At 39.5% G+C, this 25,577-nt stretch overlaps 1 protein-coding gene across 2 annotated transcripts in view; it reads left to right on the forward strand.

The window, feature by feature from the left end:
• Positions 1-25,577, forward strand: part of pigk (phosphatidylinositol glycan anchor biosynthesis, class K) — a 47,675-nt gene that overhangs the window by 15,411 nt on the left and 6,687 nt on the right. The window contains exons 9-11 of one of the 2 annotated variants that reach the window (XM_035957668.2): positions 721-893; positions 10,607-10,682; positions 10,906-12,452. In XM_035957668.2, coding sequence (XP_035813561.1) covers positions 721-893; positions 10,607-10,682; positions 10,906-11,022 — 366 coding nt within the window. In that variant the 3' untranslated portion in view covers positions 11,023-12,452. Of the gene's footprint in view, positions 1-720; positions 894-10,606; positions 10,683-10,905; positions 12,453-25,577 lie in introns of those variants that run through there. The other variant, XM_023291210.3, reaches the window with a different exon arrangement.

Consider the following 25,577-nt stretch of genomic DNA (forward strand, 5'->3'; position numbering starts at 1 on the left):
ATCATATTCAAGACATTCAAGACACAAAATAACTATAAAAAATGCAAAATGACCACAAAACACCTAAAATTTTGACAAACAGACTGAAAACGGCAACAAAAATACGCAAAATACACAAAATGACCACCTAAAATAACCACAAAACAAACTAAAAATGACCAAAAAAAACCAAACATGAGCAGGTCATGTGATCTGGAATTAACACACTTCCTTGAAAGGTGTTTTTGTAATGGGTTACTGAGTTGGAAGTGATTTAATTTGTTATTTCCATATAAAATTTGATATATTGCCAAAAAAGAAATATCTGTCATGATTATCTTAATAAAAAGAACACAATCAAAGCTATTTCTGAATAAACTAATTTTATTATTGTTTAGCTCATTAGAAGGTGGTTATTAAATTCAGACGGTTATTTAGTTGACATTTTAGTGATGTCCAGTCATCTTTTATTAATAAATGATTGTTTCCATAATAATTATGGAATTTGTAAAGACATGATTAGAATGAACATAAAAAACATTAGTTTTTTTTTGCTTTTAATAAAAATATATGTAGATATATCCCATGGACTTCAGAAATCCATGGGAAAAACACAATAACATGATAAAAATAAAATATAAGAGGGATTATTTAAGTCAGTAGTGTAGCTTTTACTGCTCTAAGCTTTGAATCCAGCTGCATTTTCCTAATACGAAATCTGTGGTTTCTCTGCTTCCTCAGTTCAAAGTGTGTCCCAAGAGTCAGTGTGTGTCCACTCCAGGCCACCGTACCGACCTGTTCCTGAGGGATCCAGGAAGCGTCCTCATCACTGATTTCTTCGGTAGCGTACGCAAAGTGGAGATCACCACAGAGGCCATCGATCTGACCGACCCCATCAAGGAGGTGGAGGAGAGGTACGTTTAATTTATTTACTTTGTCATCACTGGAATATAATCTGTCAGGTGAGTCTCACTGAAATATAACAATAAGTTTAGTGATATAGTTCTAATGCAACAAAAGCCCTCAGAGAGCTCAGTCCTCCAAGGCTGCTCAGTCCTTCTCCAAGGCTGCTCAGTCCTCCAAGGCTGCCTAGTATTCCTCCAAAGCTGCCTAGTACTTCTCCAAAGCTGCTCAGTCCTCCTCCAAGGCTGCTCATTCCCCCATATGGCATTATCAGAAATGCAGCATTTGTTTACTAGTTATTGATGATCAGAAATCACAGCACCATAGAATGCGGCCATTTAATATAGATGTACCCACAAACAAGATGACCTTGCGCTGAGCACAGGTGTGTATTATGTATGTGTACGTTATGTATGAATACCGAATCACGTGACCTACATACGTGTAAATTACTCTTGTAAAGGTCTGTTGATCAGTTCATCACTTTTTGCAAGGCTTTGTTTAGCTAGTGTTAAAATAACTGTTCCCTCCATGCTTTTATTTTGAAGGTGTTTTTTTTTTTTTTTTTAATGATACAGGGTTTTATTTTTGGCACCATTCCAGTGGCATAGGAAGTGTTTATCTAAGAAGTGGTTTGTTGACATGAGGAAGAAGCTGCCGAAACGCCCGAAAATTCACATAAAGATGAAAGAAAAACGGAAACACTCAGAAACACCCCCATAAATTAATCAGTTGTTCCTTGTATCATTTCTGACGGATAAGTCCTCAGCGGTGGATTTGTTGTAGGATCACAATCATGTGATCGTCAGCAGGCAGCTGACGTAGTGTTCACTGGTTGTCTTGGTGGAATAATGAATCTAACTTCCCTTCATTCTTTCAGAGCTCCAACAGATCTGAATGCAACATTTTCCATTACTGTGATTTGTCTGGTCTGTGGTCTGCTCAGTACTCCACTCCCACAGTTATTTATGGACACATTTACAAACAACATAGAAACAAACAAATAAACAAACATTAAATAATCACTGATATGTCGCATGTCACCTCCTCCTCCCTGTACCTCATGAAAACCATATCTTTGTGCTGCTTTTTAAACTGACACCAGTTGAACGTAGTTTTTTGTAGATTTAAAAGTGTGAATATCAGTTTAAGTATTAATCCTACAGATTTTCTGTGGATTTTGAATGACATTGGGTAATACCAGTGGATTTACTTCACTCTTCCTTGAACTATCGTGACACTTTTACCGTAAAATTGCACTTATTACTCACTATACTCAGTCGCTGTTCTGTATCTGAGAAAGAACATAACGTCACAGCAAAACCAATAAAAGGCGGTTTTATTGCAATACAAATGATAGCAGTAATTCAGGGGAAAGTTTGTGTTGCTTTTTAACTTCTCACGAGCCCAAAAGTGTTTTCTAAGGTGGATTAGGGACAACCTGATAAAATAAAAGCCTTCATTGAGGTCAGTCAGCCTCACTGGTTTTCTGTTTAGCTCCGACTACCCAGACTTTGATTTCAGTTTAGAACATCTCTCATCAGAGCTATTGATTCCTGCTAATGGTGTGTTGAGTGGCCTGTATCCAGGAGGGTGATTTAGGGTCTATCTGAGGGAATAATGCAGCTCATTCACACCATGTTTGTTGCTTTTTGTAATCAGCACTTGAAGCATTCTTTCAGATCATAATCAGACATTAACCGTGATCAGAGGTGTCCAACATGCGGCCTGTGGGCCAAAAGTGGCCCTCCAGAGGGTCCAATCCGGCCCTCAAAGTGTAAAAATTCCAGAGAAGACATTAACTGCAGATTTTAAATATTTAAAACCATAAATTTGAAATCATTTCTAGACCATGACAAGTTGTTTTGATCATAAAGTAAAATACTAGATTGTTTGTTGTTCTCTTGTCGTTTTTTTTGTCGTATTTTTGAATATTTTGTCTTGTTTTTGTTGTTTTTAGTCTTTTTTTGTCTGACTTTTATGGTTTGCCTCACGTTTTTGTCATTGTTTCTCATTTTTGTCGTTTTGTGTTTCGCTTTATTCATTGTTTTGTGTATTGCTTTTGTCATTTTGTTTCACGGTATTGTAATTTTTTTGTCTCGTTTGTCCATTTTTTTGTTGCTTTGGAAATTTTTTGTCTAATTTTTTTGTCACTTTTTTGTTTGTTTCGTGTCGTTTGTCTCATTTTTTGTCATTTTGTTTCTCGTTTTGTTGTCTGTGTTATTTTTGTAATATTTTGTCTTGTTTTTGTCTGACATTTGTTGCTGGTCTCATTTTTTTGTCATTTTGTTTCTCATTTTTGTCATTTTGTGTTTCTTTTTTGTATCGCTTCGTCGTTTGTCCATTTTTTTGTCATTTGGTGTCTCGTTTTTGTCATGTTTTGTCTTGTTTTTTTGTCTGACTTCCGTCGTTTTGATCATAACGTAAAATCCTCTATGGTTCAGTTCCAGATGACTAAATGTTGTGTTCCTTTGTCGACACTCTGTGATCTGGAAGTTGTAATGTAGAAATGATAAACTGAGGCTGAATGTTGTTGAAACTGAATTTATTTTTCACAAGAAATTTTACGTTGTTCATGATGTTTTGTACAAAGATAATTCTTTAAATGTGAACATTTTCAGAATGTACTTGTTTGCACTAAAACAAAGGAACCATTAGGAGTTGTGGTTATTTATAGGTTATTATGCTGTGGTTTTACTGGTCCGGTCCACTGGAGATCAAACTGGGCTGAATGTGGAACCTGAACTAGAATGAGTTGACAGTCCTGCTATAGATTCTCTGTGGCGCTACCCGGTGGTGAATCCAGATCACTTCCCCTTCATACTGCTGCGATTAATGGATTGAACCACTAGATGGCTGCAGAGAACCGTCAAGCGTTTCCTCTGCTGACATACTGTCTGCTTTCACACAAAGACACTCTAATCCCATAATAAACACAATCGCAGCTAATGTGCTACAATGCAAACAGTCCTGCATGCATTGACTCTTTGAACTGCAGGTTTAGAGACTGGTTTACTACATTCCACCTGAAGAAGTGATGGAAATTAAAACTTTACTCACGATAAAGCTCCCCCCACTTCCATTAATTTCATTAAACTGGGTTTTAATTGAACCACTGGGAGGTATTAAAGAATCTAATAGGTTGGCTGCTAATTAGTAATTAGAGGCAATTGCTGTTTGTCCATTTTTTGTTGCTTTGTAACTTTTTTGTCAAATTTTTTGTCTCTCTTTTTCCTTTGTTTCATGTCATTTGTCTCTTTTTTGTCGTTTTGTTTCTCGGTTTTGTCGTTTATTGTCTCATTTGTATATTTTTTGTAACTTTTTTGTCTAATTTTTGGTCACCTTTTTGTTTTGTTTCGTGCCGTTCGCCTCATTTTTGTCATTTTGTTTCTCGCTTTTGTTATTTGTGTCTCATTTTTGTAATATTTTGTCTTACTTTTGTCTCATTTTTTGTCGTTTTGTTTATCCCTTTGGCTCCCTTGTGTTTGTCTAAATTTTTTTGTCGTTTTGTTTCTCACTTTTGTCATTTTTTTGTCTCGTTTGTATTTTTTTGTAATTGTTATGTGTAATTTTTGTCACTTTTTGTTTGTTTCAGTTGTTTGTCTAATTTTTTGTCATTTTGTTTCTCGTTTTTTTGTTTGTGTGTCATTTTTGTAATATTTTGTCTTTTTTTGTCTTTTTTTGTCTGACATTTGTTGCTTGCCCCATTTTTTTGTCGTTTTGTTTCTCACTTTTGCTGTTTTGCGTCTTGTTTTTGTGATATTTTGTCTGACTAATGTCTCGTGTTTTTGTCGTTTTGCGTATCCCTTTGGCTCCCTTGTGTTTGTCTATTTTTATGTTGTTTTGTTTCTCGCTTTTGTTGTTTTTTTGTCTCGTTTCTATATTTTTTGTGACTTCTTTGTCTCATTTTTTTGTCAGTTTTTTGTTTTGTTTCACGTCGTATGTCTCTTTTTTTGTCATTTTGTTTCTCGCTTTTGTTGTTTGTGTGTCATTTTTGTAATATTTTGTCTTTTTTTGTCTGACATTTGTTGCTTGCCCCATTTTTTTGTCGTTTTGTTTCTCACTTTTGCTGTTTTGCGTCTTGTTTTTGTGATATTTTGTCTGACTAATGTCTCGTGTTTTTGTCGTTTTGCGTATCCCTTTGGCTCCCTTGTGTTTGTCTATTTTTATGTCGTTTTGTTTCTCGCTTTTGTCGTTTTTTTGTCTCGTTTCTATATTTTTTGTGACTTCTTTGTCTCATTTTTTTGTCAGTTTTTTGTTTTGTTTCACGTCGTATGTCTCTTTTTTTTGTCATTTTGTTTCTCGCTTTTGTTGTTTGTGTGTCATTTTTGTAATATTTTGTCTTGTTTTTGTTGTTTTTAGTCTTTTTTGTCTGACTTGTCGTTTGGCTCGTATCATTTTTGTTGTTTTGTTTCATGGTTTAGTCATTTTTTGTCTCGTTTGTACATTTTAACTGCATTCCACCTGAAAAAGTGCTGGAAATTAAAACTTTACTCACGATAAAGCTCCCCCCACTTCCATTAATTCCATTAAACTGGGTTTTAATTGAGCCACTGGGAGGTATTAAAGAATCTAATAGGTTGGCTGCTAATTAGTAATTAGAGGCATTTGCCGTAGTAATTTTAGTCAGTGGCTGTTTTGGCCTGAGGCGAGTTAGTCGTTGCACACAACTTCCCTCTTCCGTTATTATTGATCAGGGCCAGCATTTCAGTTGTGCTGATCCTCCGTGCAGCACAGAAACACACCACCAGTGTTATGGAGCTGGCTGTTGCCCTAATTCAGTCCTACAGAGGCGTTTTTTCTCCATTTCTGATGCAAGTAATGGCAATCCCCTTGATTCATTTGATGTTTTATGGCGCCAAGTTTACTGATGCACCAAAGCTCTAGCAGCGTCGCTCTGCTTTTAAGGATGATAAAAACCACCGTGGTGAAAGTTCTGAGGCGTGAGGGAGGGGAGCAGCGTTTTCTGTCGGTTCGTGTCACATCAGAGTTCCTTCAGCCTCGTTCAGACCTGAGCGATGGTACGAGGAGAAGAGAGGAGGGTGTTTCTGAGCTGCTCTTACACCTAGACAGCATTTTAGCCACATAGAATACTCTGCTGGAAAACCACAACCTCATTACTGCAGCACTTATCAAATCATCTGAATTTTTAATTTAAACTCTGTTTTTACTTTGTTCCTCTTCGACTAAATTTCAGATGGCACTTCTTTTAGTTTTTTACACAAAGCTGTGGGGCCCCGCTGATTAAAATCAGTGACATAAAATGCAGCTCTACGCCGAGATTACCCTTTTAAAATGCAAAGTGCCTCTCTGTACTTAAATCACGGGAAAGATGAGAAAGTGTGCCGAAAAGCAGAAGTTAATTGGGACTGTAATTATCACTGCACTAGGGGGGGAACACCAAACATGTGCCCTGGATGGAATTAAAGTTCCTCTACAGTCACTGATTTAACCCCTAAAAACTCATCTCTGTGGATAATAGCACTGCTGCTTCCTCTACACCAGGACTGTCAAATTCATTCTAGTTCAGGTTCCACATTCAGCCCAGTCTGATCTCCAGTGGACCGGACCAGTAAAACCACAGCATAATAACCTATAAATAACCACAACTCCTAATGGTTCCTTTGTTTTAGTGCAAACAAGTACATTCTGAAAATGTTCACATTTAAGGAATTATCTTTGTACAAAACATCATGAACGTGAATTTTCTTCAGAAAAATAAATTAAATTTCAACAACATTCAGCCTCAGTTTATCATTTCCACATTTCCACAAGATCAGTAATCAGTGATGGTTGTAGTGGGAACCTTTGGTGTTTTCAACTAACCTTTTTCACATCAATCAGTTAAGCAGCAGATTATTGGCAGTAGAACGTCAACCTTTAGTTTCAGCCCTACGGAACGTAACCATACCACCTCCTAAAGAATCATAAATTTCACAAACTGGCTATTGTCTGTAAAATCAGCACGAATTTTGGTTCTACCCTTTTTCTGGATTATCCCAAAAAGCTATCAGCGAGTGACAAAAAAGCTGGATCTTTATATGAGCTCTGTCCAGATGCCGCTGCTGAAGTTAAATAATAACGTTTCATAAGATGTGAGAATGGGTGGCAGTAGAGCTCTGTGTGTTCGTACGGAGCAACAAGCTCTTATTAAATATAGTGCTGCTGCTTTAATCCACTTCTGTCGGCTCACTGGGCCACTCAGACCAATGAAGGACGAGAAAAACAACACAAAATGAGAAAAACAAGACACAAAACAGCAAATAAAGCAAAGCACAAAATGATAAAAATAAGACAAAAAGCACAAGCGAGACAAAAAGGAAACACAACAGGACAAAAACGAGAAAGAAAATGACAAGAGACAAACAACAAAAGTCAGACAAACAACAAACACAAGACAAAATATTACAAAAATGAAGCACAAAACGACAAAAACATGACAAAAAGACAAGCAAGAAACAAAATGTCAAAAACTGAGACAAACGACACGAAACAAAACAGAAGAGACAAAAAATTTGCCAAAAAAATTGCAAATTGACAAAAAAGTTGACAAACGACAAAAGCGAGACAATAAATTACACAAATGACACAAACGATACAAAAAAATTACAAAAAATGAGAAATTAAACGACAAAACATGAGACACGTCAGACAAAAAAAGCAAAAAACCACAAAAACAAGGCAAAATATTATAAAAATGAGGCACAAAACAACAAAAACGTGACATAAAACGACAAAAACATGAGAAAAAAGTCAGACAAAAAAAACAAAACAAGACAAAATATTACAAAAATGAGACATAAAATGACAAAAATTGAGACAACACGAAACTAAACAAAAAAGATGAAAAATTTGACGAAAAAGTTACAAAGTGACAAAAAATTAGACAAACAAAAACGAGACAAAAAAATTGTATAAAAAATGGCACAAACCAGACCAAAAATGACAAAAGCAAGAAACAAAATTGTAAAAAAGTAGACAACACAAAAAAACACAAAACGACAAAAACGATGTTCAACACAATGAATAAAGCAAAACACAAAATTACAAAAACAAGACAAGAAACACAAGCGAGACAAAAAGGAAACACAAAATGACCAAAATGAGAAACAAAGCGACAAACACATGGGACAAGCAACTGAAGTCAGACAAAAAAAAGTCAAAAAACAACAAAAACAAGACAAAATATTACAAAAACGAGACACAAAATGACAAAAGAACAATGAACAATCTAGTATTTTACTTTCTGATCAAAACAACTTGTCATGGTCTAGAAATAATTTTAAATTCAGAGTTTTACTAATTTACAATCTGCAGTTAATGTCTTCTCATGTTGGACACCCCTGGATTAGACTACATGCCTGTGTTCATCCTCCAGCTCGCTCTCATTTCCCTTGCATATTTCCAAGCATCGTTTTAGCTCAGAAAAAGGCTCTTCCATGAAGTGAACAGCTCTTGATGTGGAGGACGTTTTAATGGACCCCTCAGTCCTCCATTATACGTCGGCTTAACGCCTCAATGACACGCTGCAGTTTCTCACTCCCGGCCAGAGGTGGTTGCTGACTGGAACACGTCTTCCTGCGGCGAACGCTCCTCAGAATAATTACAACTATCAAATTACAGCTGATTCATGTCCCGTCGAGTCAGAAAGTAAACCTAATGTAATCTGGGACCTGCAGCGCCGGATTGAATCTACAAAAACCTGCAGGGCTGCGAGTGGAGCAGATGTTAAAAGGAAATTTGTTTGACCTAAAGATGGCAGCTGGAGACGGCAGTGATACCAGGAGGAGGAGGGGGAGGCGCTGCCGTTACAATCAGCTAAGTGGATTGAAAAATCCTCTCCAAAAATCTCCTTTATGGAAAATAAAGTGGAAAGTGGTTTGAATTGAATTAGAACTCATCTCTTGTGCTAAGTAAAAAAGGAGGAGGAGGCGGAGGGTGAGGCGTCGCTGCTCTTAGTGGCAGGAAAGAGCTCAGAGGAAAGAAAGCTCAGCAGGAGGTCATCTCTCTGCTCGCTGTCAGAAAGACAAACAGACCTGTCCAACAAGAAACAGAGTCCAACAGAAAGGAAGAAAGAAGAGCAGGAGGGTGTCAAACCCATTTTAGATCAGGTTCCACATTCAGTCTCAGTTCATCATTTCCACATTCCAACTTCCAGATCACAGAGTGTCTACAAAGGAACACAACATTTAGTCATCTGGACCTGAACCATAGAGGATTTACTGGATGATCAAAACAACTTGTCAAGATCTGAAATTATTTAAAATTTAGACAAAATAAACTGCTTTCCAGAAAGGTTCATTAGAATGATCGAGAATAAGAGGATAGAAGTAAAAAATGACAAAATATTGAATAAAATCACTGAAGCATCGCACAGAAAATGAGTAAATAAACGTTTTCATGATGGTTCTTTATTATTTACAGGGAGATTTTACCAGTTTTAATGGATTTCTGTACTTTTGTGGCGCTCTGTTAAAGTTAGAAAACTTCGCCTTCAAAGTTGTGTTTGGATTTCTTTTGTGTCTAAACTGGCAAAGAGCAAACAGGAGCAGAGAGCACTGGTGGGTGTTTGCAAAATCTTAGCAAATGAGACGCCACGAGGATCTGCTGTTTGGAGTGTAGCGTCGAACACAAATATCAGCAACAAACCGGCCCCACATGAGCACCGAAGCCGACTCTAAAGCTCCCTCTAACTTTCATTGATTGCTGCATTGATGTTCACTCGGGCTTTAGAGGAACTTTTTCAGAGTGCACTGTGGATCATACCGGGGCTCAGGAGTTCTGAGCTCTTCCAAAACCTCTGAAAATCCTTCAGTAAAAAAGGTGCTTAGTGGGAGAGCTTCTACATGGTGCATCACTTAACAAATTATCTGGTTTTCACTTCGTCTTGGCCTGCAGAGTTTGGCAGTGATTTGCAGGGGATCCATTCCAATCACATCCATTCTTATGAAAATGACTCTGACTCTCATAAGTGTTTCAGGCTGATTTTTAATAGCAAAAAAGGGTTTGCTTGTGTCAGATTGTGCTGCATAGCGTTGAGTCGGCCCTGAAATGATCCGTCAGTCTGGCTCACACTGGAAAACATGCCCCGTCAAAACAAGAAAAAAAAACTTGTTTCAAGGAACTTTTACCTTGAAATAAGTGAAAAAATCTGCCAATAGAACAAGTGAAAAATGTCTTGTAAGATTTCTTGAAATAAGATATGATATTTAGAATATTGAGATCTTAAAATTAGCTGGGAAAACTTATTTTAAGCTCTATTTTACCAGGATTGTCAAGCTTAGATGTCTTAAAATAAGGCAGACCTTCACTGTGAAAATATTTATTTCTCCACATTTTCAAACTTTAAACAGGTCAATCTGACCTGCAGGACGACATGAGGGTTAAAGTTATTTTGAATTTTCTTGTAAAATTGTTGTGTTTAAGATGCATTGTCTTAAAACAAGTCCCTCCATCTGCTGAAATGTCTCTTGTTAAGTGAATTTATCTTAAATCAAGTGGGATGAGACATTTAGACTAAAAATAAGACAAATAGACTTGGTAAGATTTGGAGTTTTTGCAGTGCACACTGCCAACACCGAGCCGGTTTCTCTTCCTGGCAGCTTTTCTTCATCACTGAATAACTGTGTTTCGCATAACAAAAGCATAATGTGTCCGGAGTGTGATTGGCTTTCTTGGGTAAATGCTAAAGCAGTGCTGTTTGGTGCTTGTTTTTGTCTTTCAGACCTGCTAATGGAGACGTCCATAAAGAGATGCACTCCTATGTGGACCAGCTGCCGGTTTCTGAAATCATCCATCAGGTAAGAGCTTCATCCAGACTCCTCAGTCAGCCGGGGACACTCAGAGCTGCATTAACGGAGCTGTGCTGGTGGATAATTTTAGCATGGATTTTATTTTTTGATGGAGCTTTTGTCATCTTTTATACTTTTGCGTAGGTAGCACTTTATTCTGGCTCCGGTGCTTCTTTTTTTTTTGCGTGTGTTATTTGAAGTGTGTCTATGCTTGTCCTTAATTTGGACCCAGAACGGAAAGTTGTGTGCAACATCCACCAACAAGATGTCTTTGTGCTGTTTCCATGGCGACGTCTCCGAGTGTGAAATGCAACTGCCTCGTGGTCTCGGCGTGGAGGGGCCACCGTGAAATCCAGCAGAATGGATAGGCGGGATCGTGGCGAGGAATTGTGTATTCGACTCATTCCCAAATGGATTGTGGCTTTCAGGCGGGTCGACCTTCACAAATGAACACATCTTCCTCCTCGGTCCACCTTTAGAACGTAGTGCTCTGCATTCAAAACAGCCCGTCCTCGGTCCCGAATCACTCCAGTAAGATTTTCCATCATGAACCTATTAACCCTCGTGTCGTCCTGCGGGTCAAAATTGACCCGTTTTAAAGTTTGAAAATGTGGAAAAAAATATATTTTCACAGTGAAACTTCTGATGTCCACATTTTCAACATTTTTGTGAAATCTTTGAACATTTGTTGGTGGAAAAGAAGAAGTGTTAAAAATGTTTCTGAAGAACATTCACAAAAAAAATCAACCAAAATCCAGCGAATTTCGATGGATTTTAGTTGATTTTTATGTGAATATTCTTAAAGACAATATTAGTAGTTTTACTGATATACATGTAATCACTTTAGATATTTTTAGGATTTTTTTTGAAGATTTTTACTAATTTTTTGAAAATATTTACAAGAATTTTCTTGCCAAATTTGGGGGATTTTTTAAAAATGAAACTTTCAAGGGAAACTTTTAAGGAATTATTGGAATTTTCTTCCTGAAGGTTTTGCAAATTTTCAGAAATTTGGGACATTTTTTTGCAGAAATTTTGGATTTTTTTCAGACAAGGAAACAGTATTTTTTGGTGCCTGTAAATGAGGACAACAGGAGGGTTAAAAGCACAATTTCTATACTTCCACTTCAACTTGTGCCTCAGAAAAGTAAAGAAGCCGTTAAATGTTTCCCACAGGCAGAGCAGACGTTATCAGTGCTTCCATCCACAGTTGAGCCGTGTCAGAGCAGCTCATGGTTTTATCAACTTGTTTATTTAACACTTAGAGCCCCATGGACCCACTTTGTGTGCAAATTCCCGTTGCTTTCTTCTGCTCACCAGATATTTATTATTACAATGAATGAAACTGCCAACCTGACCTTTCCAGCGATGCTAGTTTTATGTTTGTGCAGCGAAGTGTTGCTGTAACAACGAATATGTCGACTTTACATCAGACTTAATCATGGTTACAGCCTGCATACAGCTCTGCATCCATTACTTTACTGTTTGCAGTAATCATAAACTCATCATGTCATAGGAATGTTAACATCGACGCTACCGTTCTAAAGTTTGGGGTCACCCAGACAATTCCATGTTTTCCATGAAAACTCCCACTTTTATTCATGTGCTAACATAACTGCACAACGGGGGACGCGGTGAATATTAGGATCGGTTCATATTCTAACGTCTGACGGGGGATACGTCGGACAAACTGACGAGACAAATACTGGAGCGGGGGGTGGAATCCGAATACTTTTTGCTCAAATGTAAATAAAAGCTGAGCAATATTTTTTTCCACAATGATACCTCTTGTATGTCGTCTGTTTACCTTTTGAGAGAAGCCTGCATCATTTCCAATCAAAAAAAAAAGCTTGCTGGTTGAACAAAAGTAACTTTATGTCAAAATTTGCCAGTGGTATGAATAATGTCGGCCTTGACTGTATATGCGTATATGTATATTTTGGCTATTTAATTTATTTGTTTAGTTGTTTGTTTTTTTCTTTTGGTCTGTTCATCTGTCGTCGACTGTGTAGAGCCTGTTCACTTTGTTCTTGTCTTTTAAATTCCCTAAAATTTAAATACTGAAATATATTATTAAAAAATAAAGTTCATTTTGGAGTCGGGCTGAGGCTACGTTAGCGGCGCTCTACTACAGATTTTTGAGCATATTCAAAGCTGAACTGGAGTCAGGTTGTCATTTTAATGAGCATCCAGAGTTCCGTCTCCCATACAGTGAGTCTGAGTCATGATGTCCAAACTTAATGGGATGTCATCTTCCAGTGTCTCCGAGGGATTAGGACTTCAAATTAAAACAAAGACAGACTTTAATATAATTATTTCTTTGCTGAATGTGACAGCTGAGCAGTTGTTTTTCTCACTTTCACTGCTTAAATACACATCAAGTCATTTCAGCTGTTCAACTAAAAGCCAAGTGTCAAATCTGGTTTTGCGATTTTAACGTGTGATCGGAGGATCAAAGCCGCCATGAACAGCAGTCACCACCTCCCCAAAAACAGGTAGAAATACCTCTGCTCATTTTCATCACTGAACAAACCCAGAGGCATCAAATTAACCCTCGTGTCGTCCTGCGGGTCAAAATTGACCCGTTTTAAAGTTTGAAAATGTGGGGAAAAAAATATTTTCACAGTGAAACTTCTGAAGTCCACATTTTCAACATTATTGGGAAATCTTTGAACATTTTTTAGTTGATTTTTTGTGAAAGTTCTTAAAGAAAATATTGGATGTTTTACTGATATATATGGAATCACTTTAGATATTTTTATAATTTTTTGAAAATATTTCCAAGAATTTTCTTGCCAAATTTGGGGGATTTTTTAAAAATAAAACTTTTAAGGGAAACTTTTAAAGAATTATTGGAATTTTCTTCCTGAAGGTTTTGCAAATTTTCAGAATTTTGGGGAATTTTTTGCTGACTTTTTGGATTTTTTTCAGACAAGGAAACAATATTTTTTGGTGCCTGTAAATGAAGACAACGGGAGGGTTAAAAATAGTCATTTGTTAACAATAGATTTGTTTAAAATGCTGCTGGGTCAGACTTCAGTTTGATCTGATGTTTGTCTCTACGATGCAGACACACACGGCTCTATTGGTGTTGATATCAGAGGTCAGATCCAGCTGATTTTAAAAAAAAGAATCTTTGGTCCTGCTGCTGAAAACATCGCCGGCTGGCATCGACTTTAGTGTGAACACAGGCGTCCCAGTCAGCTGGTGTGAAGAGCTGGAGCTGACCAGAGGCCTGTCGGCTTATTGAGTGTGGTGATGGGAAACAGGAGGGGTCTCCACACCCAGCAGCTCTCTGGAAAAGGAGCCCAGGACTGCCTCAGAATCATGGCAAACACTGGCCGGTGTCTGATCTGCTGCCTGCTGCTCACAGAAGAGGGCCCCATGAACTGTGTTTACTTGTATGTTCTGAAAATTACGATCACGCCATCGACAACGTGCACAGTCGCACACACACACACACACACACACACACACACACACACACACGCTGCTGTCAGCTACTTGGCTTCATGTCTCGGCTCATTCATCTGTTTTATCGCTCTAGAAGCTTTTTCTTTTGTCATTGTTGTCTTTCTGCTCACCCTCCAGTCCTTTAACCCTCGTGTCGTCCTGCGGATCAAAATTGACCCATTTTAAAGTTTGAAAATGTGGAAGAAACATATCTCTTCTGAGTGAAACTTCTGATGTCCACATTTTCAACATTTTTGAGAAATTTTTGAACATTTTTTGGTGGAAAAAAGAAATGTTAAAAATGTTTCTTAAGAACATTCACAAAAAAATCAACTAAAATCCAGCGATTTTTATGTTTTACTGATATATATGTAATCATTTTAGATATTTTTAGGATTTTTTTGGAAGATTTTTCCCCATTTTTTTGAAAACATTTACAAGACTTTTCTTGCCAAATTTGGGGGATTTTTTAAAATAAAACTTTTAAGGGAAACTTTTAATGAATTATTGGAATTTTCTTCCTGAAGGTTTTGCAAATTTTCAGAAATTTGGGGAATGTTTTGCTGACTTTTTTGATTTTTTTCAGACAAAGAAACAATATTTCTTGGTGCCCATAAGTGAAGACAACAGGGGGGTTAAATGCAGCCACACGTCGTCAGCCTGGCGACCCCTGGCAGAGACTTCGATTATGGGCTGGCTCTCCTGCTGGGTTGGAGATGGGAGTCCTGACAGACTGAGTCATGGCTTTCCTTCCCTTCATAGTTCATCTGCACTGCAGCAGACTGACCGATGTCCATCAGACCGATTGACAGCTGTCCTCTGTCTGATTGGTTGTCATATCGTCTGCGGAGCCATCTCGGATGTCTGTTTTTGTCTCCGTGTTGCCGTGGCGGCGCTCCGTGCTGCTGCTGATCAGATGTACTCATCTGAGGAATTAGATGAGATTGAATCTCATGAGATTTGATGCCTAAAATGTTTTCAAGTGGTCTGCAGCTGATTCCAGTCAACAAAAGCAAACCTTCATACTGAGTTTATCTTCTAAAAAAAGCCGTTTTTCCATTTGCTAGTAGACCAGGAGAAGGCTTGTAAATAGAGAAGTCATCAGAGGGACTGTCAGAGGACGTATAGACGGAGCTGTATGGCGGCTGTGAACAGACATGGCCTCATTGCGTATGTGAGGAGTTGATTAATGTCTTGTCACCGTTGGCAGCAGTGACAGGGTGAGTCCCCTCATCCCGCCACCTTCTCCTTCCAACACATCCCATGCCGTTGCCAGGGCCTAATCACAATATGTACCATTCTGGAAATAACTACAAGATGCTCTCTCTCTATTTTTTTTGTGTGTGTGTGTGTGTTTTTCTTCCTCCCTCACTGCTCTGAGTCCTGGTCTCTGGCGTCAAATTGTTATTTGTTCTTTTGCCAGCTTGACGCCACCCCATACGGCTCCAGAGAATTGAAAATGGAAACAGTGAAAATTAATGCTTCGCCTCCCTCCCTCCCATCCCTGGCCAAATCCCCCTGCCCTCATTCAGGCTGCAGCGGCGACGCTTTCTGAGGAGTGGATGTTGGGATTGAGCGGATCACAGGCCGAGCCCACGCCGACAATTTCTGTTTCATCAAATTTCAGTTGGAAGTCACTTTGATGCTCAGTAATTATGAATAATGTCCTCTAGAAAAAGCAAAATGCGCTTTATGAGAGGATAATGCGGCTGCTGCTTTGACTGCCTCAGCACTTGCCGAGGGCTGAAATGTCAAGTCGCTACGGCGACGTGTCGTTTCGCTGCTGCTGTTCCTTCGTTCCTTCGGCACAACAACAGAAATTTGCTGCAGTTTTGACCTTGGAGTGCGAGTGTGTTGCAGGGCATTTCAAAACCTCCCTGAACATCCATTAGCATCCTACGTGGTCATGTTAATTAGCTCCAGTCAATCAGATGGGTAGTCGTTAATTGATTTTAGTAGTGGATTGTATACGCAATACAGTGTAGTGGTACTGGAGGTCCATGTCCTTCCAGGTGAATGTTTTTGTCCTCCTTCATGTCTGTATTTCCTTTTTGTTTTTTTTTATTCCTGGGGGATATAAAACTCATGCATGTCTGAGCAGAAATGTCTCGTTTTGAGGGCTCTATCAGTTTGTCATTTCAGCAATTAGTTGACTCGCGGAAAATTAATAATTTTTGATAAACTACTTCAATGACTAATCTGTTATCACACAGAAATTCCAGACATCTGTTGGCTCCGGCGTCTCCAGTTTGCTTTGAGGATTTGTGGCTTATCTCTCTTGTATAGGAATGTAAATTGAATGTCTGTGGGACTTGGACAAAACAAGCAAATTGATCTTGGTCCTTGGACAATGAAAACGTGTAGTGAGAATGTTTCATAATGCTTTACATTGTAGACAAGGTCTATTGAAAGGGCCAGGCTGTTATATCAGCAAAATTAAAGTTACTGCAGAAGTGTTTGGACTCTTGGAAAGTTTGCTTTGAGCTAAAGCAGTTCCAGATTAATTAGGTAGTGGTATTTGTGTATATGTAAACTCAAAATTAACAAGAAATATCAGTGGAGAAATGTTTAACGGCAGGAAAAAGGCAGCATTTGAGAGGAAATGGCATAAGAACCACTCATAGGGTTATGTTTTAGGGCAGTTTGCTTTATGATCAATCGGGATCAAATGTGACATAGTATTCCCAAATGATTCAAGTAAATTTCTGACTCTTTCAGTTTTTCTTAGACAGACAGCTAAATGTTTACTGCTTAAGCAGTGCTCCTGTTTTCTCTAATAGGCTCATACACTGATCAGCCACAACATGAAAACCTCCAACAGGTGAATAACAGTGAATATCTCATCAAGGGATGGGATAAATTAGGCTGCCAGTAAACTGTCAGTTACTGATGCTGAAAATGTCCAGTATGACTGGGACCAAATGGTGATGGCTGGACAACTGGGTCAGTGATCTAGTGGGGTGTCCTGATGGTACCCAGTAAAAGGAAGGACAACCAGTAACAGAGTCGTGGATGCCTGAGGTTCACTGATGCCTGTGAGGTCCAGTCTCTCAGAAGAGCTATGAAGGATGAATAGAGTGGCTCTGGTGGCTCCTCTCCACCACTTAAAGTGTCCACAATGGTCTCATGAGTGTTAGAACTGGACATGGAAGAAGGTGGCCAGTCCTTTTCTTTTTCTTTTTTCCTAACATTATGTGGATGGCCAGGGGTCACATAGTGGCTCAACGATTAGTACTGTCGCCTTGCAGCTAGAAGATCCCCGGTTTGTATCCCAGCCTTCCTGGGATAATTCTGCATGGAGTCTCCATCTTCTCCCTGTACATGTGTGGGTTTCCTCCAGGTTCTCCAGCTTCCTCCCAGAGTCTGAAAGCATGCTGAGGTTAAATGGATGGATGGATGGATGGATGGATGGATGGATGGATGGACGGTTAGATGGATGAATGGATGGATGGATGGACGGTTAGATGGATGGATGGATGGACTGATGGATGGATGGACGGTTAGATGGATGGATGGATGGATGGACCGTTAGATGGATGGATGGATGGATGGATGGATGGATGGATGGATGGACGGTTAGATGGATGAATGGATGGATGGATGGACGGTTAGATGGATGGATGGATGGACTGATGGATGGATGGACGGTTAGATGGATGGATGGATGGATGGACCGTTAGATGGATGGATGGATGGATGGATGGATGGACGTTGGATGGATGGATGGATGAATGGATGGACGGTTAGATGATGAATGGATGGATGGATGGACGGTTAGATGGATGGATGAATGGATGGATGGACTGATGGATGGATGGACGGTTAGATGGATGAATGGATGGATGGATGGATGGACTGATGGATGGATGGACGGATGGATGGATGGATGGACCGTTAGATGGATGGATGGATGGATGGATGGATGGATGGACGGTTAGATGGATGGATGAATGGATGGATGGACTGATGGATGGATGGACGGTTAGATGGATGAATGGATGGATGGATGGATGGATGGATGGACTGATGGATGGATGGACGGATGGATGGATGGATGGACCGTTAGATGGATGGATGGATGGATGGATGGATGGATGGACGTTAGATGGATGGATGGATGGATGGATGGATGGACGGTTAGATGGATGAATGAATGGATGGATGGATGGACGGTTAGATGGATGGATGAATGGATGGATGGACTGATGGATGGATGGACGGTTAGATGGATGGATGGATGGATGGATGGACAGATGGATGGATGGACCGTTAGATGGATGGATGGATGGATGGATGGACGGATGGATGGATGGATGGATGGACGTTAGATGGATGGACAGATGGATGGATGGACCGTTAGATGGATGGATGGATGGATGGATGGATGGATGGACGTTAGATGGATGGATGGATGGACGGTTAGATGAATGGATGGATGGATGGATGGATGGATGGATGGATGGATGGACATTAGATGGATGGATGGGTGGACTGATGATGGATGAACGGTTAGATGGATGGATGGATGGATGGACGTTGGATGGATGGATGGATGGATGGATGGATGGATGGATGGTTAGATGATGGATGGACGGATGGATGGATGGATGGATGGACAGATGGATGGATGGATGGATGGATGGACAGACAGGTGGATGGACGGGTGGATGGATGGATTGATGGATGGATGGATGATGGATGGATGGGTGATGGATGGATAGATGGATGGATGGATGGATGGATGGATGGATGGATGGATGGATGGATGGATGGATGGATGGATGAATGGATGGCCGGATAGATGGATGGATGGATGATAGACAGATTGATGGATGGATGGATGGATGGATGGATGGATGATGCTCTGGACAATGTTCTGCTGGAAGCTTTCAGAGACTCCTGCACAGCGTCTAATTTGCAGAAATACGTTTATTCGCAGCATTTCGATGCCAGATGTTCATTAGGCAGCAGGTGGCAGCGACCGTGATAACGTACTCAAACAGCATGAAGGATTTACTCTGTTCAAACATTCTCTCCTGAGGGGCTGAGTGATGAACTGCTTCTCAGCATTTCTCTGTAATTTCTTACGTTGTTCATATACATTTGGAGGATTGTTATCTACATGTTCCCTTTTCACATAAATTTAAACATAAATCCGTTACTCTACTAATGGATCTGCACATGAATTACCAGCTTCAAAATGGCAAAAATAAGACTCAAAATGACAAAAATAAGACACAAAATGACACAAATAAGACACAAAATGACAAAAAAAATCACACAAAATGGCAAAAACAAGACACAAAATTACAAAAACAAGACACAAAATGACAAAAATAAGACACAAAATGACAAAAACATGACACAAAATGACTAAAACAAGACACAAAATGACAAAAACAAGACATAAAATGACAAAAACAAGACATAAAACAACAAAAATGAGACACAAAATGACAAACAAAATACAACACGATAAAAACAAGACATAAGACAACAGAAACAACAGCCTGTTTCAGCTGCAAAGATGGTTCAGAAATGGTTCGAGAAACATGACGAATAGTTCTGCTGGAAAAGCTCGGGTCCTAAAGACTCCTGCAAACTGTCTAACTTGGAAAAACACATTTGTGCGTAACATTTGGGTGCTAGATCTTCATTCAGAGGCAGGGAACATGATAAATCACTGGAACAGCATGAGGCTGACTGGATTTAAACTCTACAAACACTGGCTCCTCAGGGACTGAATGATGAATTGCTTCTTAGCTTTTTCCTCTCATTTTTTACATGCTATATGTAGATTTGGTCGACTTTTATCTGAAAGTCACATTTGTTGTTCCTTGTCCAGTTCCAGACAGTCTGGAATATGTATAAATATGTCAGTAATTCTGACCTGTTCATTTCTATACTGCATGTACGCATTAGTGACGCGTGGATTCTAGATCTCAGTCTGGCTGAGCGTCTGTGGGATGAGCTGGAAGAAGAACTTTGATCCGTGAACTTAAAGGATCTGCTGCTGATGTCCTGGTGCCTAAAACCACACGACACTGCCAGAGGTCTGTGGAGTCCAGGCCATTAGTCTGTTTTTGAGTAATGTTGCTAACAGTGGAATGATTCACATACGCCGATCCTCACATAACTCCACCACGTTCCTTGGCGGAATAATGAATCTAACTTCCCTTCATTGTTTCAGAGTTCAAACAGATCTGGATGCAACAGTTTCCATCATGGTGATCTGTCTGGTCTGTGGTCCGCTCCTTTCAGACGTTCTCCTGATGTTTCATGGTAGAAAAATGTTTATCAATCGATGATTTTTGTATTTTTTTGTATTCCACCACAATATTGCACGGGTGTAAAACTGTTTACCTCCACTTTGGTGGAGAACATCAGGGAATGAATTGTTTTTCACAGTCTTCAGCAGTGATTTTTGTTGGTAAATGAGAGACATTAGAGTGGGACATGTCTGCATCTTCAAACCAGAAACAATGAAGTGAATTCGGTGACGTACATGCATTACGTTTGCCTGCTATGATTGGTGGAACTCATGGGAGGCGGGACAAAATTGTGGAAAAGTTGCGGTGATTCGGCAAAATTGCATTGTCGTGCAGAATTCATGGAGATTGGTTGAATTTGTGTGAATTTGCGTGATCGCAACATCGCGAATTCCCGGAGGGGCTGATTATTTAGAACCTTCTGCATTACTTTCACATTTAAATAGTCAAAATTTTTGTAAATCAGTTTAGATTCTTCCACGTCTGAATCGCGATGCATCTAAGATGGACTGCATGTGGCCCCTGAACTAAGATGGTTTGACTCCCCTGCTATAAAATGTTGCTCTCAGTGCACACATTGGATCCAGTCTTAATTCAGGGTTTCTGCAGGGCATTAAAAAGCATTAATAGTCATTAAGTTGATTTTGTGAAAATTAAGGCCTTAAATGGCAGTAAAAAACATTAAATTTGATTCTCAGTGACATTAAAAATTCTTTCTGCAGTTTTCAAGAAAATATTTGACGATAATATATAATCATAGACTGCAGTTTGTCAGGTATGTACATCTGCGTAAACATGCCGAAACATTGTGATAATTGTTCCAACCGGTCGGGTACAATTGCCAACAACTGCATGTTTTTAAGGTGGCTGGTAGGCTGGACCAGGTGGAGGAGAGCTGGGAAATCGGGAAATGCAAATTCCAGCAAAAATAGCTCAAAAACGTGGATTTCATAGAATGACTGCAGCCCGTTGGTGGTCAGGGGTGGTTTCCGGATTCAGAAATAGTAAAATGTAGGGACAGTTTTCATATAAAAATCATCTTTTACAAAAAAAAAAAACCTAAACCTGTGTAATTGGTTGAGTTCACGGTTGTGGCATTAAAATTTTTACAGTGTACCATTAAAATGGCATTAAAAAGCATTAAATTTGACTGATTTCTGCAGAAACCCAGTAATTATTTAGGGTGTCATTATGAAAAGCATACTTACGTTAAGAAAAGTATTGTCTAGTAGTTTGATAAGCCCAATCCTCTGGTGAAAGACCATCAGAATGTCCCTCTTTCCTCTGACTTTATGTCACCTATTTTCCTTCTGACATCCCTCTGCCTCGGCTTCTCTCTTGACATATGCTCCTGTCTCTGCCGGCTGTGCTGACGTGGCGACTTGTCACAGTCGATCCATCACTTTCTGCTCGTCTTTACCCGAGAGGCTGCCTCTTAAACACACACACGCATGTACGTGCACGCCCATAAAGAGCCACGGTCACGCACACCTCAGCCCGCTGTTGTCAGGGAGGTCAGCTGCCCCTGATGGCCACACTGTCCCAGTCAGAGCTGATGATCGTCCCCCAGCAGCGATCTGCTCCGTCCTCCAGGTGTTTAACCCTCAGCTCCTCTCCTCGTCTCCTGGCCGGCCACTTTGTCGCCACGGCTGCAACTGAAAACTCACATTTAGTTATGTAACACGGATCTGATGCCTGCAGTGATACGAGAACAGGAAAACACAGCACTCTGAAGTGTGTTTTGGACTGAATCTGAGCATTTTGAAATGGGTAGCGGTACGATGGCAATCTGAGCTGGAAGCTCAGTAATCATGCGTCTCGGTGGGAGAGATTGCTGTAGTTAGTTACTACTAGGACCCGACCGATATGGATCTTTGAGGTCGATTCCGATATTTGGCAGAAAAAAATTCCGATAACCAATTAATCGGCTGATTAATTTAAAAAATCCATAATGAATAAAACAACTTCTTTTTTGGACCTTTAACACTTCCAACAACAAAGATATGAATTACAGGAGGAACATTTTACTGTTTTAACACTTTATCCTTTAGTATTTGAATTTTCAAGAACATACAAAAAAGTATTAAACCTCTGGGAAATTATAGAACCTTCAAAAAGAATCAATCTATAAACGAGTTATGAAATACATCAGACTAGAGGTAGGTTTTATATATATATGCTGTATATCAGCAGCATAATGAGTGAAGTTCCTGTAAAACATTATTTCTGCAGCCCTCTGATGCCCTTTAACATTAAATTATGTTTTTTCTACTCCATTATTTTCTTTGCCATGAAGTCAGGACTCATATGAACCAAAATAAAAACCAGAGACGCCTTTCTCAGATGTAAAACACGTCATCTTTGACAGCATTTTAAATATACAGAGTGGGCCCTAAGCTTCCATAGAGAGGAGAAATGAACATTTTATGTTGGATGACCTTTTTTATTTATATAATGTGCTCTATAGGATTACCATTGTTTGGAAAACACACATTAATATGTGTTTTCCACTGTTGATGAACTTGCATTAGCACAGTTGAAGTTGTGCTCGTAATGGCGTTGGTGAAACGTTCCTGGAGATGATTTATGTCTCGTATCTTCACCTGATACACCATGGCCTTCAAGTGCCCCCAAAGATGGCGTCAAACGCATCTTCTAGGGTATCTGAAACATAAAAAAATACACATTAGACTGAGACTGAGGTCCTTTGGAGTGTGCAGGACTCTGCTCCGGACATTTTATGACACTGTGGTAGCGTCTGCTATCTTCTATGCAGTGGTCTGCTGGGGAGCAGGGAGCACTACCCAGAATTCTGCAGCTCTACAATCCACTTTTTCTGCATTTTGGTTTTACATATTCATGGTTAAGTCTGCTCATCTGCTCAGTTGTAAAAATCAGTTTAAATCAGACCAAACACCACCTGCAGAATGCCAATCAACAGAGAGACAGAATTAGCAGCGAAATGGTGACAGGAGTCCAGCGTCTAGAAGCAGAAAGACGGAGGATGGAGCTCCTGGAAAGCTTCCAGAAGAACTAATCTCCAAAGTTCAAATAGTTCAAGTTAATTCTGCAAGTGTAAAAGAGGTCTGTTTCCTGTGTTTGTGACATGGTGTTGAAGGTGTGGCACTAAAATCAGTGTTCATCAGAGACAGCTGGTTTCAGTGAATATATGAATATAGAACTAAAATCTGTTCCCACAGTAAAAGGCTGTGTGCTCCAGCTCTCCTCTTTTATTCAGGATAGTGAATATATTCGTCCTTTTTTGACTCTGAACAGAGAGTTTCTAGTTTAAATTAGGATTCAGCCAGTACCAGAGCTGCCTGTTTTTAGTCTACATTTAGCTCGCTGTCTCCAGCTAGAGAAAAAAACATTATAAAAATGTAATTTTCTTGATAAATAAAGCTTTTTTAGTATCAAGACAGTTAGACACAGGAGACAAACTATTTAAAAAAAACACGTAAAGTGTCCTAGTAAGATTCAGAATAGTCTCAGTCCTGCTTGCCATTGATTTTCTGAACTCTATTGGAGGAAAAAACATCCATTCTTCCAGAGATATTCCCTCATTTAGTGGTTGAGAACGCTGAATAGCTGTTATCTGGAGATGTGGTGACTGAAGGCCATACACATGATCACAGAGTTTTAATCAAACCATTCAGTGCCCTACAGATGGATGCATTGGCATCCTAGAAGAGACAGAAATGTTCATCATAGGATAAATCTGACCTTGTATTGATTAGAGGTGACCCTTCCCTTTATAGGGACAGGCGGGTCCAAACCATCCTAACTAATGGTGCTTTTCCATTAGCGCCTACTGGGTTTGTGAGGTTTTCCATCAGGACGTAGTTCCTGGTACCAGGTTCTATTTTAGTTCCTACTGGGCCGGGGTTCCCGGTGAGCTGAGTGGAGCCGATAATGTGACGTCTACAGAGTGCAGGCCACTGATTGGACAGGAAGTGACGACATACCAGACCTGTACCGTGGACGAATGAAGACTTTTCTGTCTTTGGTGGCGGACCAAAGAATACAGAGAGAGCTGGATGGAGAAAGTTTATCAAGTGAAAAAAATTAAAAATATATTATCACAGTGAAACTTCTGATGTCCACATTTTCAATATTTTGGGGAAATTTTTGAAAATTGGAAAACAAAAAGAAATGTCCAGACTATAAGCCGCATCACTGCCAAAATCTAATGAGGTGGTCCTTGTGTCATTTCTGATCTTCCCTGAAAATTTCATCCAAATCTGTTGGTCTGTTTTTCAGTAATGTTGCCCACGGACAGACAGACAGACAGACAGACGGATTCACAGATTCACAGACAAATGTACGCCGATCGTCACATAACTCTGCCACGTTCCTTGGTGGAGTAATAAAACTTAACTCCAAGAATATGATCCTAAATTAGATGCACACCTTTTATTTTAGACGTATCACAAATACATTTCCTATAACTAATCTTTGCTTTTTATTTCATTGCTTTACCTTCACTACTTTTCATCCAACCAGTCTTAGACTCGATGGGTGATGCCATCACTCTGCTGATCTGTAGAGGAGAAGCTTCAAACATCCTGTTAAAGACTCTGACTTTTACCTGAACTGAGCTATTTTCCATAATCTACCCAGAGATTTGCTGTCTAAACTTCACCAAGCTTCTAAAAACTAGTTGTTTTTTTTGACTGTAAAAGTGTCCACCAAAGCGTGATATTTTCTAACTGCATAGTTTAGGCATCAAAACAGTGACAGAAAACAAACTGAAGTCTAAGAATGATGTTGATCCATGGGATGCAGACCCCAGTCTTCTGGGAGAAAGTCCTGATGATCTTCCACCTTCTACCTTTAAACTCTGTGGCTTCTTTGCTGCTCTGTCAGTTTTACATTTCAGTGAGAAAATCCATGAATCGTTTCTAAACCTGCTGTTTAATTGCACAGGAACACAACGTTTGGGAGACCTGCTCACTAATTTTAGAGTGTTTCTGCTCTGTAGCAGCAATAAAACATAATGAAAACAGCTTTTGATACCCTATTATCTCTGAACTCCCCATTCTCCAGCAGCTATATGGGATAAACCAGATAGAATAGCACTTTATCTAATCTTCATGACTTACTGGTGGCATTTACGCTTTTAAAGTGTTCAATTGTCTGGCAATTACGCCCTAACAGGCGTCTCATATTCTGCTGATTTTCC

The sequence above is a fragment of the Amphiprion ocellaris genome, chromosome 10, assembly GCF_022539595.1.
Source record: "Amphiprion ocellaris isolate individual 3 ecotype Okinawa chromosome 10, ASM2253959v1, whole genome shotgun sequence".
Lineage (NCBI taxonomy): Eukaryota > Metazoa > Chordata > Actinopteri > Pomacentridae > Amphiprion > Amphiprion ocellaris.